This window comes from Cyprinodon variegatus, unplaced genomic scaffold (genome assembly GCF_000732505.1).
Source record: "Cyprinodon variegatus isolate N-32 unplaced genomic scaffold, C_variegatus-1.0 Scaffold488, whole genome shotgun sequence".
In the NCBI taxonomy this organism is placed as follows: Eukaryota; Metazoa; Chordata; class Actinopteri; order Cyprinodontiformes; family Cyprinodontidae; genus Cyprinodon; species Cyprinodon variegatus.
The window spans coordinates 482792-501751 of record NW_015150941.1 but is presented as its reverse complement, the minus strand read 5'-3'; the positions used below and the strand labels follow the sequence as shown (position 1 = coordinate 501751).

Here is an 18960-nt window from a genome sequence, read left to right as displayed (position 1 = left end):
ATGAAAAGCTAAAAAAACAAAAAACAAAAACCCAAGGCCAATTCAAGAATTTAAACCCTGAAGTAGAAAAATCTAGAGGGCATAAAAAGTATGAAATTATTCTCATGACTTTTTAACTAAGGAAGAATGTTTCTCTAATTTAAAAGTAATTTACTGTTAAAACCTTTAAATAATTTTATTTACAGTTTTTTTCATTTTGTATAACTAAATTTAAAAAAAATTAGATCAATGGATTGCCTTCAAACTAAAGGATTACAGGGAGGCCCAAAGTGGTCTGGAAACCTGAAGGAGTGACTTTGTATGTTTATGCCTCTGCGATGTATGAAAAAATATCAAGGATTTAGCTTTCCCGGTTTTTTTTTTTTTTTTAACTCTTGGCTTCAGGCTTCATCAAAGCTTTGGCGCTTTAAGTAGAAGGAAACTGGTCTTCTTGTATTGTTCCTTGAAGATGCTTTTCCTCTCATTCAAAAGGCTTCTACAGTTCTGGACCTGGCTAGAAAGCTTTATAAACTGTAGTTATAATGCTGACACTAATAAGGTGTTGATAGGAAAAACTGGATACATGAGTTAATGGCCCCAACATCTATTCAGTTGTTGCTTGAAGATCCAAACTTGTCCCGATTTTAACTTAAACATTTAGGATTATCATGTCCTGGATTACTGAAAATGTACACCATCTTGATCCTAGTTAATTTAATATCAAAATATAAATTAATAAACATAATTCAAGAGTTGATGGCTAACGAATTTAGGTTTGATAATATGTGTATGTCACCTATTCTGCTCACACAAGCTGGTTATTTCCATATAACAGGACAAAGTGACCTTTAAAGCATTGCTCGCCATAATCTTTTGCCCATTTCTCTATTTAAGTAAGTGTGAGCTTAAAGCAGTCAACTGAATTTAAGATGCTTATAAAAATAAGGGGAAAAATGACCATAAAGAGTTTAACTGATGTAAAAATGACAGACAGGTAGAGTTTTATATTCCAGTCATGTTACATTAGAGGAGTGGTGTCTCTATTAATAATATGTATGGTACATTAACCAGGTAACAATGGAGATCCATGTATGACTTTCTGTCTCTCTCCCTGGAGTTATAATTAATTCTGCATGTTATAAGAGAACCCTACAATAGCAATACTGTTGGTGAATATAATGATGACAAAATCACCTCTAATGTTGCCTTTTTCTTCCCTTTTTCATTTGCAATGGACTTTTAAAGTCTAATTTATTTTAAAAACTGCTAATTTAAAGTGATATCTTACACACAAATATCTAGTGGGTGTATAGATAATCTCAAAATATATTTTAAGAAAAATATATTGCAAGCAGCAAATTGTGAAGACAATGGGCAGAGGGATTTGAGATGAAAGAATAGTAACAGTAGCTCAACAGGAAGTGAAGAAACCTATAAACCTTAGGAATTTAAACGTCGACACGGGATGAAAATGATAAAGAAACCAGAACGGCAAAGTTAGCTGTTGCAGGATGAAACTAAGGAAGCTGAGAGAGGATAGCTAATTAATACAAAGGAGGCTGAACTAAGACACTAACACTGATCTTCAAGAAATAAAAACCAATCCATGTACGTACACCAGAGCACAAATAACTAAGAAACTGAACACAACAATGTTAACTAGTATTCTCACAAGTTTTTGAAAGTAAGAAACACAGAACATTTAACCAAATATGGCCCAATATATAGAACATAAAATAAGGGCTACGATTTAATAATACAACTGGATTTACCAGCTCTCACTACACACAATGAAAAACAACAGCCATTTCATTAGTACCTCACATTAATATTTATGTCTCTTCCCCATAGATGTCTGCACACCTCTGTCCTCAGTTGCTTCTTCTCATCATCTCCTCATTCTTTCCCATTTATTTCACTGTCAATCACTACTTCATCTATCATCTTCCTACACTCTCTTCTTCCTCCATAATGTCACCTGTCAACAGCCTGCAGTCCAGGTGAGGCTGAAACACCAACCAGGAACTATCAAAAAGGTTGGGAGACTGCCTCTGCAAGCATGTGTGTGCTTCAACAATAGAGAAAAAATGACAAGGAGCACAAGAGCAACAAGTAGTGAAAATCAATGACAGCACAAAGAAAGAGCTGCAGCAGAAACAGCAGAAGGAGAAAAGCTATAAACATATACACAACCCAGGATTTCCCGCAGCGATCTCAAATCTATATTGTGCAAGGAATGACAATTCAAAGCCTGTTTATATGAGTGCAAGAACGACAGCCGGCAGTAGAAACCGAAGCATTATATTTATATAAGATCATATCTAATATGCAAAGTCTCCAGTTTAAGTTATACATTTCACCAGTAGGTGATACTGTAAGATAAAAAGGATTCTCTGTGTCAACTTTAAATATTCAGACATCTTAGGCCTATTAAACCAACTGAGTAATCCTATAAAGCCCATAAGATCCAATGATTTCAAATACATCAAAGATATGTTTGTTTAGCTTATTTTTTATAATCATGAAGGGTTAAAAATTGATAGACAACTGGATAACTTGGTATAAATTAACCGTCTAGCGTCTTAAATACTTGGAAGATTCCCATATGAAACTATGAAACTAGAAATGGGGACAGAGCTAAATAAACATGTTTATAGCTAAATATGCATCTAGACATTCACACAACACAGAAAAACAAGAGCACCAAAGGGTATGTGGGGCTACCTAAAGAAGCAAACTCCAAACCCCAATAATACATAAAGAAACTGTGCTTCTCCACTGTCTTAGATTGAACAAGATGGCTGAAGGGAGTAGACAATCTGATTTTAGTCCTGAATAACAGATTAGTCAGCTCTGTACTGTAGCATTTCTGTCCCTGAAACGTGTTGCAACTGCATGATGCCAATTCTAAAAAAAATCTCTGTGTGAAAACAAACCGAGCCAAGTGAAGGTGTAAATTTACTTACTTTTACCAATCTCTGAAACGATCCCTGGACTGAAGCACCAGTGTGAATACACCTAAAGATGTTGAAAGGCCAAGTCTCATAAAATTATAGAAATAGCCAGCCTTTGGTTTCAGTTTGCAAGCAGATCTGTTCCCCGAACTAGGAGTTGATATAAATATGATTTTGCGGTGACTCAGAGTGGATTCTAAATGAGCCAAATGATGTAGAAGATAGGCTGATGGTCGAGAACTGATGCTATTTGTGTCTTGAGCGCTTGGGCCTCTAAGTACGGCTGTCAGTACGAATCAGAGTGTCTGTGGGAAGATGGCACATCCATATGGACTGCATACTGTGTTTTTGTGTGTTTGAGACAGAGTGTGTGTTATTTTGATGCTTCAGCCTTCATGTGGAGACAGACTTAATTCTCTGGGGAGCCTCTGAGCACTGGAGGAGCCGTTTTTCAATTAACAACTGTTCTTCCTCTTATCTCTTTACACACACACACACACGTTTGTGTGTGTGTGTAATTTATTTTTATATCGACCAATTTACCTGACTTTGCTTAACACAGTCATCTATAAAGATGTAGACTTTACAGCTTTGGATCATGTTTTTCTGCCGGAATTTATAATCATCTAATTATCTGTAATTTTACTCGTAAAAACCTTATTATCCTTCATTTACGATTTATTGCAACCAAATATGACAAATCGAACTACAATATTTTTCTTTATTTTTACAACAATAAAAAGCTGAAATATTCATCATCATCTAATATGGTTAATGCAATAAATATAAAACAAATCACAGCTAACAGTTAGAATAATATTCTAAATATAATATGATTAGATTATAATAGATAAATAATATTTTTTTATAGATGTTGAACTGATTTTTAGTAAAGTTTTGGGGAGAGTTGTTAAAAGTGCAACATAGGGGCCAATTATGGCCCTTGGAAGGATTTTGTTTGTCCTCCAACCACAATTCAAGAATAATATAACACAGGCCTGACAGCAAAAGCGATTAAAGCAGATGGAAACCTTTTTATTAATAATAAAACCTATTCTTCTTCAAATGGAAAATGTTGATAACATCTTTTTTTTTATCTGCCCCATAATTTTAGCTTTTATTTTTGCATATATGATGCAGCCATTTCTTCAAAACAAACTTTGCAGCTTCTATTCATTGGAAGCGGACAAGATACAATAATTTTTTTTTTTAAAAGAGAGCCAAATATGCAAATCGTTTTAGCGACAGCTTAAAAATAGGAAATGACAAACTGTTTTCAAAAACATGTGAGATGTTATAAGATTTACAATTATTTACATATTTCTTTTTTTTCTTTTTTTCTTTTTTTACAATGATTTAAGTCCCTTGTTCAGAATTTTTTTTATTTTTTTTATTGATTGGTGAGCAAATAAAAAAAAAGCAAACAAATGTAAAAACCACACTATGGAGTGCTTTCAACAGGTTACGATTCATGCAGTGTATGAAATCCAACTTAAAATTATGATTTGACAAAGGATCAAGGTGATCTGGGATAGATACCTGATGATTTATGTAATAAATCATTTAGATTTTGTTTTCATTAAATATAGACTCTTGATCCAAAAGTTTTATTTAGTGAATTTTACTGTATTTCATCTAAGCCGACTGACTTCCAGTTTCTAAAGCTCAATAATACGGTAAGGTGAAAGCCTGGAAAGTCATTCTGACCTTTGATACCAGTTTTACATGTAAAGGAGCAAAACATGGAGTTAATGTTCTATGAACAGCACAGGAAATGTAACCAAAGCCAAGCTTGTTGCTTATTTAATTGTAAAGGAACCAAAACTGCAACTGCATTAATTGTGTGGTTTGGTTAATGTTCTTTTGATAAAATTATTCAATTAATTGGCGATCCCACCACTAGCACAGATGTGTATGAGTGAGGATTTATCTAAAGGTGAAGATGTAAACATAAAACAGATTATTGACAGGGAACAGGTGCTTTATTTACTCAGTAAAATGAAGTATATAGATAACGATCATTTTTCAGTTAAAGCTGATAAAAGGTTTTCATTTCACATTAAGTTACTAGACAAACAGTTAAAAAGGACTGTATTTATAGAGATATTAAAGTATATTTAACTTAAAGAGCTACTCTGCCATTCCAGAGCCTTGTTTACGCACACATATTATACCTCAAAAAATTTTGTACACGAAGGCAATTCCTGCTGGACCAGAGAACCATTTATTAATATAATTTTGTAGCAATTTACATACCTTATTTATTCCTGTTGAAATTTTTTTAACTTTGAAAATGGACATGGTTTTTATTAACCTACTTCCTAGATGTTTACATCATAATGACAGAGTTGACAAGAGAAAATTAAAGGTTGATGCAAATCTAAGCAACAGTGTTGATCAGAACTAGATAGGTAATCAATCTATATAAATACACACAATTATAGCTTTCTTAATTAAATATTTGGTTAGCAGGGGTCATTCTTTTCAATGGCAAATTAAAACCTACATGGGTTTGCGAAAGAGAGCATATAAATTCCTGGGTAGGGTGCATTTTTGTTCTCCACCTCATTTGACAAATCACAACATAATACTTACTACAGTATAGTGCATATTGCAGCATCGTCATGGAAATCATAAGCATAAATCTTTAGCAATTTCAAAACAAAAAGCAAAATAAAAATGAACTAAAGCTTACTAATAGGTTACCAGGCGATCGGTTTCCACGGCCCTGTGACAGTAGCTCTCCAGGTGTGGTGTGGATTCGACTAAGCAATCCTTCTACACACTTATAGGATTAAGTTACCAGAACTTTTGAATTATTTAATTAGTCTAAATCTACCAATCAGTCCACCTATTTAACAAGTGAGTTTCACAGACGGGGTGTCAGCTGAAACACAAAACCCTGTGTCTCTGTGGATGCTCTGCAGTCAGTCTGTCTGACATTCTGTCTCTGTTCTTTGCAGGTTAATGATGTGTGGCCACCCTGAAGAAAAAGGCAACATTACACTCAGCATCTAGCAGGAATAGATCATCTTAAAGCCATGTACTCGTCTAGTGGTACACTAGCATAGGGTTTAATAAGAAATACTTTTACAGGTGCAACTTTAAAATGGCTCTATTAGTCAAAAAACAACTTTTTATCTTGTCACTTATTGCTTTTTGAGCTAATGAAAAATTGTAGCTTCTGTATTTAGGCTTTCAATCAAAGATCTTTACTGAAATGTTAAATGTGAATCGTACACTTTTTTTTTTTTTTTGGTCACAATTCAAAGATTAAACTTAAAGCAAGAAAAAGCAATCCAGATTACTGTAGACAGAGTTAATGGTTCCATCAATTACCCTAGGTTGTTTTTCAAGGACCTGTTTTGGGAAATCTTATTTAGCCTACTACTAATATATTATTCTTTAACTTTCAAGGACATTTAATTTTGTTCATCTGCAGAAGACACTTGGCTCTACTGTCAGCTGAAGGGGAACTGTTTTACCACATTAAAACATAATTCAGTGTCTTACTGAAGTCAAAGCCTGCATGGTCTGTTGTTTCCTAACTTTTATTGAAAAGAAGTAACAGTGTTAGGACCCAGTGGTATTCACAGTGGTTCTCTTATGGGATTCTGTTTTATAGTGATTGTTTTTGAATTATCATTTTCTAAAAAAAAAAAAAAAAAAACAACTCATCAAAAGAGCCTGCTGTAGAGACTGCTACAGATCCAGAAAGCGTGTCTTCTGACCCAAATGCAAAGCTGTCAACATATTTAGCCTGAACTTTTCTTCAATCGCTTCATGTTCATTTTAATACTAGATTTAAAGTTTAGTATTTGACCAATAAGGAACTACTAAAGTCTCATTTCAATACACATCTGTACTCACTGGTTCTTTGTATAGTATGGCTGATATGGGGGAAGCTGTCTTTTTCTTTTTCTTTTGTATTGCTGTTTTTTAATCAATCTTTACAGGACATTGGTCATTCAATATTACAGTTATTTCTTAAAAGGGGCAATATAAAGAAGCAACAAAGCAAACCTAGATGACAGCATGAGGAAAACCATGTTTAACTGTAGGTATGTTTCCTTCCAAAATATGGTGTTAGATTTATGTCAGACATAATGGAAGCATACTCTAAAGAATAGTTGCACGTCTGTGTCGTCAAAGCCTTAAAAATATATTTCTAAAGCTTTTTTCATAATGACATATGTGATGTTTTAATTTTAGAGCTCATGTAGTCTACTTCATGCAGTCAAGCAGGTTCTATCAAGTAACCTCCCAATTTGACAGGAAATATTTTGAAACCTGCATCTATTTAGGTTTTGTTTTTACTTTTGTTTTATGTAAACATCAACCTAACATAAAAAGAAAAAAGTAGGAGAAATCTATAAGAGGGGAAACATTTATAGAAAAATAACTATATACAAGGATCATCAAGGACATTTTAAAAAATAACACTTCAAATTAATAATATGTAAGAGACATACAGATTATACTGATATTTATCAACAATACATAAAAAGGAGTAAATTGCTTTTTAATGAAAATAGGAAGGGATAATATGGGACTTAAAATAATGAAGCAAATTTACCAGAGTATTCTCCTGAGAAACTATTTGGTGCAAAAACAAAATAGATCTCCTTTAAAGTGCACGCATGTTTTGGAATGCTTATCTCTTGCAAAAAGAAATAAAGATAAGACTTCAACATGATTTAAGACATGACCTAGATCAGGGGTTACCAAAGTGGGGGTCATGAGACATCAAATTGTAATGTTATCCCAGAGGTGTTTGGAGGGCCAGCATATAGCATGGAGGAGAAATATGTGAATGAAATATCCAATTCAATAACTAAAAATACATAAAAAATGATAAATAATAAAAAAAAATATTCCTAATTTAATATAATTAAAATATGTGTACATAAATATAGAGAAAATTAATAATATTTACATTTAAGGTGGTCTCCAGTCTGTTTGCTTGTTATTTGGGGATCACAGGCCGAAATATTTTGGAAACCCTGACCTAAATAATGTGAACATTGTTTTTTATAATTTCTTGAGATCTTTGTCATAACCAACAAAAGAGAAAATGTAAAACTAAGCACCAGAAGCCCATTGTAACCAAAGGAGCTTATATTCCTGACCTATAATGTTATTTTTACAACATTATTCAGCTCATATAGCAAAAGCACAGTTTAAAAACATAATCAATCAATTTCTTTTCTTTTGGATTAATATTATTTGGTTTCATCTCTATGCATCTTTAATGTAACCTTCTGATGGAACTAGGGCTGCAATATATTATCGGATTAATCGTGATTAATCAATTATTGAAATAATCTTCAACTAATTTAGCAATTGATTAATCGTTAACTGGAGTATAGAGACTCTAAAACATGCCTTTAGATGAAAGAGCAACCTAGTAATAATACCAAGATTGTAAAAAAAATATGCAAACATCGTGCATTCAAGATTTAAAAAAAAGTTTTTTTTTTTTTTTTCTTTCAATATGCTCTATTCAGTGTAATCAAGTGTAAAAGTTTTAGTTTCCCCTGGTTTAAATTCATAAAAAGTCTTCTTTAAGGAGCCTTTGGCTATCTGATTATTAATTGGTTAATCAAAAAAAAAAACAACAGAATAATCGATTTTGCAAAATAATAGTTAGTTGCAGCCCTAGATGGAACGTTTACAATCTCTCCCATAGTTTAATGATTTATTGATTATTGTAAATGCACCTATTGGACCGAAGCTAATTTCCCTATAGGAAAAAAAGTATATAAGCTCATATTTTATTGCATAGCATAGAAAATGTAAGTAGTACACTTGGAACTAAGTTAAATAAATATTAGACTAATTCAGGTCATTTTACTTGACTCACTTAGTGCTGATGGCTGGCTTAATTGCTCATACCACTCATCTGATCCACCTGCTTCTGCGTCTATTTAATGTACTTGCATCCTAGCCTGACGTAGTCCGACTCAATTCTAGTCAGAATATGAGTCTGATACTGCTCCATAGAGCTGTGATTATGGGGCGTGTTTTGAACGGACCAGGAAAAAAAATGCCTTTGCACTCAATTGGATAGACCTACAACCAATAAGAGCAACGGAGTGCGTGACGTATGTTAAGCGAGGCATAGTTGTTGTCCACAAAAATCAAAGCGTGCAGTTTCACGCCTAGAATAAGAAGATGAGACTTGATCGCGTTTCTCTGTTCCTCTTTTAAAATTAATTTGCTGTCGATATCTTCTAGAACAGACCTAATAGCAGAATCTACTCACCTAAACTCTCCAGCGGCAGCCATTATTGTTGTCACCCAAGCGCGCATTGGTCACGTGGTTGATTACGTTACTGTTGGTCATCTGTCCATCATCGTATAAAGCCCGCCCTGACAATTTGATTGGATCGCCTGACAGTGGGCGATAATACTCGCGCTACTATGGAGCAGAGCCAGACCGAACTTCCCGACCTCAAACCTTGTGGGCGGGACTAAGTTCGGACTGGCACCCAGGCTACTTGCATCCAGCTATCAGAGCTAAATTTTCTCATTCTCGCAGGCCAGTGGTGAGAGTGGTTTTTAGCGTGCCATAGTGTTTCTGATTTCCTGATCCTGACCTGCTCCGTCTCTCGTCCACTGAGTGTGCCTAATCATGTATAATCTCAGTGGAGCAAGTGGTTTTTAGCATTACCTTAGTGTTTCTGATTACCTGACCCTGTCCTGTTCTGCCTCTAAACCACTGAGCCTCCCTGTTCCCATCTGAACGCTCTACCTGAACCGTCTGTGGACTCCTGGAACCCTGAACCAGCCTGCTCCTGTTCTGATTTTTTTTCCTGACCTGGCTCGTACTCATGCATGTCCTATGGAGCTGCAGCATCTGGGACACTCTGGGCGGTGCCCGCCGCATCTTGTTGGTAGCCAACCGGCTGGATCCTACCTCATTCTCTGGCTATGGGCTGAACTATTAAAAAAGAGTTTCCAGTTATAGACGCCCTAGCTGCTGATACCGCGGATCCGCAGCACGCTCTGTTAAAATAAATGCTTTGAATTATCCCATAGTCTGTCTCCCTTTGAATGCTGGGTCATTCTGTCCTATGTCATGACATTTAAAGAAGTACTAAATATTACATTTCAAATTGAACCTTCTTATAATGGAGCCATTTTTTATGTCAGCAAGCAAAAAGCTGTCAGTCTGAGGAAGCCCAGCTAATTGCACTTAACCATTAATCATTCAGCAATCCCTCTATCATGGCACGTATTTGGGGAAGGTAGGAGCGAATCAATCAAACTTAACAGAAAGAAACTTGTGACAGAAACATGTTCAGAAAGACTGGACATCTGCTGTAACCGAAAGAAGAAAGGAAAGTACAGCTTAACACTGAGATATGGAGACGTCTTTCTCTAAAAACTTTGAGAATAAGAGGCTTTATTATGACTCTCAGATGTTATACTATACTGTAGGGTTGTCACGATACTAAACTTTTCAACTCGATACCGATACTAAGGAAAATATTCGATACTCGATACCATTTTCGATACCACAAGGATAAAAACAAAGACTCCAAAATTCAACAGAAATTTTCATTAATAATAAAAATACAATAAATAAATACAATAAACAATAAGAAGAATATTTTGAGGTTGTTTGCTGTGCACAATATTAAGCAAGCTTGGTAAAAAACTTACAAAATTAAAATTAAGTGTTCCTTCCTTTGCTATGCTTTGCAGACATAACAATGACACTAGCCAAACTGGTTAAGAAACAAAAATAATCCTCAGCAGCTGCACCTGTTACAAAAAAAGTGTGAAACTGAAAAGTGCACAGAATTATCCAATCACACTGTGTTCAGAAAGTGCATTTTCCTCTATTCTGCACTTTGGATGAATGACTGTTTAGGTGCCACTGGTGGTGGCACTGCATCGATACTTTTGAAAATGAGTATTGTATCCGGATACAACATCTCAGTATTGATACTTTTTTGAGTATCGATACTTTTGACAACCCTACTATACTGTTCACCCAAAATGTGTCTCTCACACTCAAAACAGCCTTTCTTACATATTCTATGCTCCTCCACCAAAAATCTTTTTCTTTAGCCATATTTCATTTATAAGATTTTGAATCCTCCTTTTTACAGTCAGGCTTCTAGAGGTGGAAGAGAGAACCTGCTGCTACAGTCTGCTTCACTACTGCTAATGGATCAAGAGTGAACTGAGCACAACAGACATGCCCTAAGTAGGGTGGTAAAGTGTAAAAGTAATTCTACTGACTGTTATCTGAACACCACTTTGTTATAACTGAGAGGAAAGAAAATCTGCAGAGAAAACACTCCTGAGAGCACTGGGTTTTGGGAATTTATACAGTAGTAGAGACTGTAGCTTTGAAACAAGAGATGCAGATTTAAGGAGACATTAAGTCTGAAACAAAAATCAAATACTAAGAAAGGAGCAGAACATATTTGTAAGCAAAGAAAAATTTTGTAAAAGTGTGTAAAAGGTGAGTTTCAAGTGCGAGAAATGACTTTTGCAACGTCTACATCAGCTATCTTGTTAAGTTATGAGGAGGTTTGTTTACATAGATAATTTTATAAATAATATTTTTTATTCTGTGTAATATATAGATTTTATATGAAAGCCTAACTTGCCGCTGTCCCATTTGAGGCTAACGGTGATCTCTACAATCATCATTTGTCAGCTCTGCGCTGCCGTGCAAAGATGTCTGCTTACCTAGATGCACGAGACCTCCTATGTAATTATAAATAGCAGTTTCTAACGCAACACAAATACAAAGTCTTTCAGTTCGTAGATGATAATAAATGGCATACTTATGTGCTGCTCAACTTCACACTAATATACAGAGTAAATAGTTATATCATTGCTGGAACTTCTTTATCCTCTTCTCAAATATATGGCTTACCCAGAGTAAAGTTAAGTTTTAGAGGTACTTGTACTCAGCGTCTTCTGCTTATCTGGGACAGGGTCATTGGGGCAGAAGTCGCCCAGACTTCCCTTTTCCGTGACATCTCCTCCAGCTCCTCCTGGGGAAGCCTGAGGAGTTCCAGGGCCAGCCAAGAGACATAGTCCCTCTGGGTGGGACAAGCCTGGAACACCTGCCTGTGGGTCACCTGTCACTCATGGTTTTATACATTTGAAAAATGTTTATATTAAAATACTAGAATATATTAGATTTTACAAGACGACAATTATTAGGCATTTCAGTAGCCATTTTAGCAAGTACCTTTTCTATGGTTACTCGATTTATCTGTTAGACAATTATTTTTACTTGAATACAATTGTTGAGTACCTTCCCCATCTGTGCTGAAAATCTTTTTCTTCTCATTTAATTTTCCCAAATGGAGCAAAAGCAGAACAACACTCAAAATCCTGCCAATTTCAGTTTTTTTTTTTTTTTTGGCAAATGTCTTCAATTAGATACTTGAATTTGAATCATAAAATAAAATGAATAAGAAAAACATCAAAATTTAGGTGATAGAATACAAAAAAAAAAGACATAAGGGAGATGGATAGGAAATAGGTCATTTGCTGGTATATAACAGAGAGATATGAGAGTAAACACAGAAACAACGAAAACTGTATGTACTGGTGAGCATCACTGCTTTATGAGATACAGAAACAAGGAGCAGGAAAACAGAACAGCTGAGGGGCTCTAATGAGGGAGGATCACGGCATAGAAAAGGCCACTAAGCAAAAAGAAACAACACTTAACTTTTCCCATCTTAACAAAAGTAGTGGCGTTATAAGGAAACACATGCAGCTTTATCAGAATTTATGGGCTCAGAAACTCTCTTCATTTCCAATAAATTGGGCCAAAATTTGTTAACTTAATGCATTTGCCCTTGGCTACAAAGCTGAGTATGTGAATTGCACCCATGGAAACTTGCCAAATCCTCTCTGCTAATGCCAAACAGCTTTTGGTAGAGGCAGACTGATGGTGTCCTTTCTTGGAAAAGCCACGCACACTGCTGTCCAACCAACAAATCCATTTTCCTTACAAATGTGGCAGCTTTTAAGACAAACAATACAAAAAAGTATTAAAATCTAAGGAAGGCGAAAGCAAATATACTATCACTCCTGCACTTTAAAAATTAAAATGTCTTAAAAGCTATAATGAACGAAATTTCTTTTTGACAATAAAGTCTGTCTAAGTCGAAGTCTAAAATAAATATCATAAAATTATCAACATATACTGGGCATTTTTCAATCTTAAAATCTGTTATTTTACGAGTTTTAAAATGGGGTAAACTCACTTTCACCACCTTCATTCCAGTGAATATGGGTCAGAATGACAGATTTACTCTCCGTTATATTATTTAAAAAGAACTGAAGTGAGTCAAGTGAGTCAAGCATTGAATACACCAGCCCCAAGATGCCCTGCAGCATGATTTTATTCTAACACCTGCATGTTGACAGACAGCCAAAGCATAAAACTATAAATGCCGTACAAATGTTTTCATTTATAACGAAAGCCTCTAAAAGTTAACTCACACAATATAATTGACTTATACATAGTTTTATCTCTGACACTGTTTAGATTGAGGAATAGTATCATAATAACTAGATAGAAAAACTAGTTTGACAGAAATACATAAATCCATCCAACAAAACTCCAGTATCCATCAGGTTCATCATTGGAGCTACTGGCTGACTGCTTATTTCTGAGTAAATGATAAAAGACACCTAATCACATATGCTCATAGCTGTACTCTTACCACCATTGCATTGCATCACTGACAAGAGCTGCCTCAAAGTAGTAAATATTTTGTATGCTTAGTAAAGAAACACAGAAACCAACTATCTTCAGCCAGATATTCATTAGGGTCATGGGGTGGGTTGTTGCCCATCTCTAACGGTGTATGGGAAAAGGGCAAGGTTCATCCTGCAGTTCATCAGTCCATCACAAGGCAACACAGACAGAAAACCATGCACACACACACACTCACTCACATGTTTTGTTTATTGGACTGTGGGAGGCAGCCAGAGTGCCAGGGTGAAAGGGGCATCTGATACAGGAGTTAGTCCTGCAACCAAAGGGTCATCAACTATAAACCCGACGCCTGACTTTCAATGTCATTGTGTCCTTGGGCCAGACATTCACCTGCATTGCCTACTGATGATGGTGCGTGTGTATGGCACAGTGGTGATTTCTCATTGAGTACTAGGGAGGCTAAACCTCACCTTTAATTTTCTTTCAAACACTTATCTAATATGCATTGTTAAATTTCTCAATGAGAAATCTCCGTTGAGGCTTGAGCCTCCGTGCAATGAAGCAAACAGTGAAAAAGTAGAGTGCTAAACACGCAAAAATCAGCCATCTTATGGGGTCTGTGGAGTGGGGACAGGCCCAGGAGGGGTCATGAAGCTTGGTAGAACAGTTGAAGATTTGACTGACAGTGGCAAGACAGAGGAGAGGTTTACCTCATGAGACTCAAATGAGAGGAAAGAGCAATCACTCAGTCAGAACAGTCTCTTGTGTTGACGTATCGCAGTGGTTTCTGGAGTTTATTATTTCAGAGGGATTCACAGCAGCTATATTTACCCTTTCTAGTTATGTGGTATGTGTTCAACATTTATTAATTTACCAAGATTTTGATTTAATTGACACCATAGAGCATCCTCTGAATCAGAGACCAGCTGCTGCCACTGGTATGGCAGCTTCTGTCAGTGAGCCCCAGGGCAGCTGTGGCTACAATATAGCTTGCAACCATCAATGTGTGCATGTAAATTGACTGAACGTAGTGTAAAGTGCTTTGGTCAAGTCTCTTGACTTCAAAAAGTGCTATGTAAGTACAGGCCATTTGTCATTTCAGCTTGAGAGACCCCAGACATGCACAAGGAGAACATGTAAACTCAACAGAAAGACCCTCAAACCCAGGACTTTCTTGTATTTTCTGCAGGACAACAGTGCTGTTAAATTTGCCACCAGGAAAGTGAAGATCCTGATTGACTAGATTAATTTATAATCAAACTTGTAATAAGGGCTATGTAGAACTCTTGCCTTGCAGCAAGAAGGTTCTGGGTTCGATTCCTGGCCCGGGGTCTTTCTGGAGTTGCATGTTCTCCCTGTGCATGTGTGGGTTCTCTCCAGGGTACTCCAGCTTCCTCCCACAGTCCAAATACATGATTGTTAGGTTAATTGGCATCTCTAAATTGCCCTTAGGTGTGAGCATGTGTGTGCATGGATGTATGTCTTTGTGTGTCTCTGTGTTGCTTTGTGACAGGCTGGTGACCTGTCCAGGGTGTACCCCGCCTCTCGCCCTTAGACTGCCGGAGATAGGCACTGGCTCCACCCCACCCTTCCTGGAACAAGTGGCAGAAGATCGATGGATGAACTTTCAATACCTTTTGCCATAGCATATCCACATGCATATTTGGCTTTAACCGTATTAAAATAATATTTTAAGTCTCAGGTATGTACATTATTCCACTAGTACTGCTACTGCTAGTGCCTCAATTGACTTAAAGTCATAGGGAAGCAGCTGTTCCATTGGTTGCAGTTCCGAATTCTCCAGAGTGGTACCTGACTTTACATAAGTGAATAAAGTGAATGTAATTGGTCGATTATCAAGGGGGCGGGATTGTGGTGGCGGATATCTGGGAAGCATCTTTCTAACCCATTAGCAACTTAGTTCTCATAGGTTCCCAATGGGAAATTACATTGGGACCAAGTAGCACTTAGCAACGACACTGTCAAGGAACGCTATGGACAGCAGAAACATGCAAGAGGAGGAGAGTTTTGTGTCAAAGGTCATGGATGAGTCTCTTTCGTCATGCATTTTTTATTTAGAGGAGGAAAGCGAGGAAGAAGTTGTTGTGGAAGAGGTGGCAGAATCTTCATTTGGTGTCCGCTGAAGTTCTCGCAAGTTCTCAAACAGGCTCACCCTAGCGCTTTGGCGGGAAACCGCTGTGCGTCGCTAGAAATTCCAGACCGTCGTTGCAGAAGCATACAAGCAAAACTGGTTTGTGACCAGACGCAAGCAACACTTGATTTGTGCGGTTGCAGAAGTATAATTAATATGGGACCAAATGTGCTCTTAAAGTGTTAATTTAACACTGCAACATTTACCATGAAGCAATGGTATCTGTTGAAGCATCCATCCATCCATCCACCCAAAAAATCCATAAACAGGCTTTTAAATGGTTTCTATCAGTCTGTGAAAATTTTGCAAAAGACATGTTTGTGCTCTCATTCCCTGTCCCAATAATTCATTCATATATCATAGTGTTGCCAACTGTCCATTAAAAAGGGAATTATGAAACAAAAGTATGTGTCTAATTAAATTAAGGTTTGATTTAAATGTTTACCAAAAAAAAAAACAAAAAAAAATTCACACACAGGAAAAGTTAAAAATAAATTCATAATGTCAGCAGGGTGGAAGACAATTTCCCTCCAATAAGTCTCTCTTATTTAATTTTCATGTTGACAAAACTCATTTATCCATCCACCCCTTTATCCATCCCTCTTGTCTTTCAGGTTCTATATATCTAAAAAAAAAAAAACACACACACACACATAATAAATAATATAATCACTGTGAAAATATCCAAAAATCAGAAGGAATTTTGACATTAAAGGTCTTTTGGTGAATTGATCTTACTTACCTCTTAGAGGTCATAATGCTATGCCTAAACAGTACAATCCTATATAAAGTAATTTTTTGCAAGTGCCTAATTGGGTTAAATAAACACTAATAAAACAACAGTTATATATAAAGCATCTTTGTGTCCTTATTGATTCCTGAAAGCAAAACAAATGTTTAATTATCATCCACAGGTTGTTTCTGATTTCAATCTCAGGGAGCAAATCGTTTAAACAGGAGGAGAAACTCAACCATAGTTGATTAATGAGCAGTGCTCTGCGAGGAACAGGGAAACACTCTGAGGCTCTTAGATGCACTCAGCTTGTTTTTAGGGACTGATCTCCTAACCTGCGCCCTCAATCTGAAGGAAAACCGGCAGACACGCGATTTCTGACACATAATCCCACTCTCCGAGACAGTCACACGAGGCGCACACGTTTTAACAGCGTTTAGGTCACGCGACACTCTCTGTGTCACGAATAAAAAAAGTAGAGTAGTTAAAGCCCATATAAGAGGAACCAGGACCTATGACAGAGGGATAAAAACACGGTGAGGGGGACATGATGCCGGGTGACACTTGGCGTATGCAGGGATTGCGCTGCGCTCGGAGCGAAGCGTCTCCTCCACATTCAGCTTCCAGCTGAGCAGCAATTACATAACTTCACTAAGAAACTCCGCTTTGGGTAAACACTGGCAACAAATGAGCAAACAGAGCCCGTGGAGGGATGCTAAAATAACGAATTAAGGATAAAAAATCAGCAAGAAGCCAACAAGTAGCACAGAGAGTGGACGGATATTTAACTCATGCATGGTTTATTATCCACCGACTACAACAACCATTCTTTTATTTATTAGATAATAATATAGTTGGAGATATTTCACTCTTACCTGCATGTTTTTATTTTGTTTTCCCCCCCGTGTTGTGTGGAGAGATCCCTGGATAAATGTGTCCTCTGTGCGCGGAGCCTCAGCCTGACTGCCGCTCCTCTGAATGCGAAGGAATGTGCGCACACACACACACACACCACACACACACACACACACACACACACACACACACACACACACACACACACACACACACACACAGGGATTTACAGAGGGTGGAGTGCAGCAGGGAGCAGCTACTGAGGAAACAAGTGGACATCAATAATTTAGCGCCTAAATGGCAGTATGGTGGGGGACAGCCACCATACTGCCTGTGGATTTGTTTATCCAACAAGTTGACCTGTAACATCTGGCCACATGTGCAACATTAAGCCTCACAGCTGGGTTGATATAACAGGGCACACATTTAGAGCTCTGTTCCCAAAACATTAGCACTTTACAACTTAATTGAGGTTAAGATCTTAGTAATAATTGCAGTAACTGTTTTAACATCAGTAGCAGCTGGTTTGGAATGACAATCCATCCTTCATGGTTGCTGGTACCTAGTCCTGTGGTGATTGAGCAAGTGTACGACCTGCAGATTGCCAGTTCATCTCAGCAAAAAACAAATAAAATGCAAAACGTGGCCTGCATTTATACAGTTTGTTTTTAAGTCAGGGGACTCCAAAGTGGTTTACGCTGCACTCAATCATTCAACAATTCAAGCACACATTGCCACAGCTGCCTTGGGGCACACCGACAGAAGATGCTGTACACAGGCACCACTGGCTTCTCTGAACGCCATCTGTCTGAGCACAGACACACCTATTGGCAGTTTAGAGGAATGGATTGCAGAAAGTATTTTCTGTTTGTTTTTTGTTTTTTTTTAAAACCCAAAGCTGAGAATCAAACCCTAAAGCTCTAACAACTGCCGCAGCCTTGGATGTTCAGTCTAAATGTTGGTAATCAAAGTGACTTACTTTATAGTCATACTATACTAAAAGTTGATATTAATAGATTGTCATAAGAAACCAATAGTTTAAATAAATAGTAGTTCATAATGTAATAAATCACAATTCTCATGACAATTAGTTTTCTCCTGGTAACACTAAAGATAGATAATTACCAGAAGAATTTAAAAGTGCTAATTATCAGAAGGAAATGCTGCCTTAGCTCTTTAATTGCCTGTTTTATTATTTTCATTTATTTATTTTTTGCAAAGGGCTTTGTCTCTTGTATTCAGTGTTGCATTTTTTGTATTTTTAAAGTTTTTGTATTTGTTTTTTTAAATCAATATTTTCTCCTTTAGTCTGTTAAGACTATTTTTTTAAAAGCACATGAGTCAGTTAAACCCTAATAATACCTGCCTGTTACATTTCGAAACTTATGTAGATTAGACATTAGCAGTTTATCTAAATGGGACAGTTCTTCTGCCATGATATGCAGTTATCATGCTCATTATGTATATAACAGAGATTTGGAAATGAAATGAGTGTACAGACAAAGTGGATGACTATTAGAAGCTCTCTCTCTCTCATGGTGCATTCGGAATTACCTTGATATAAGAAGACATTGTTATT

At 36.6% G+C, this 18960-nt stretch overlaps 1 protein-coding gene across 3 annotated transcripts in view; it reads right to left on the bottom strand.

Annotated features, from left to right (window-relative positions):
• The window catches only part of LOC107094521 (calsenilin-like), a 56860-nt gene extending 39347 nt beyond the window's left edge, over positions 1–17513 (bottom strand). For 2 of the 3 annotated variants that reach the window (XM_015390194.1, XM_015390195.1), the window contains exon 1: positions 17402–17513. In XM_015390194.1, the coding sequence (XP_015245680.1) occupies positions 17402–17407 (6 nt within the window). In that variant the 5' untranslated portion in view covers positions 17408–17513. Of the gene's footprint in view, positions 1–2945; positions 3081–17401 lie in introns of those variants that run through there. The other variant, XM_015390196.1, reaches the window with a different exon arrangement.
• Between the last annotated feature and the right edge of the window lie 1447 nt (positions 17514–18960).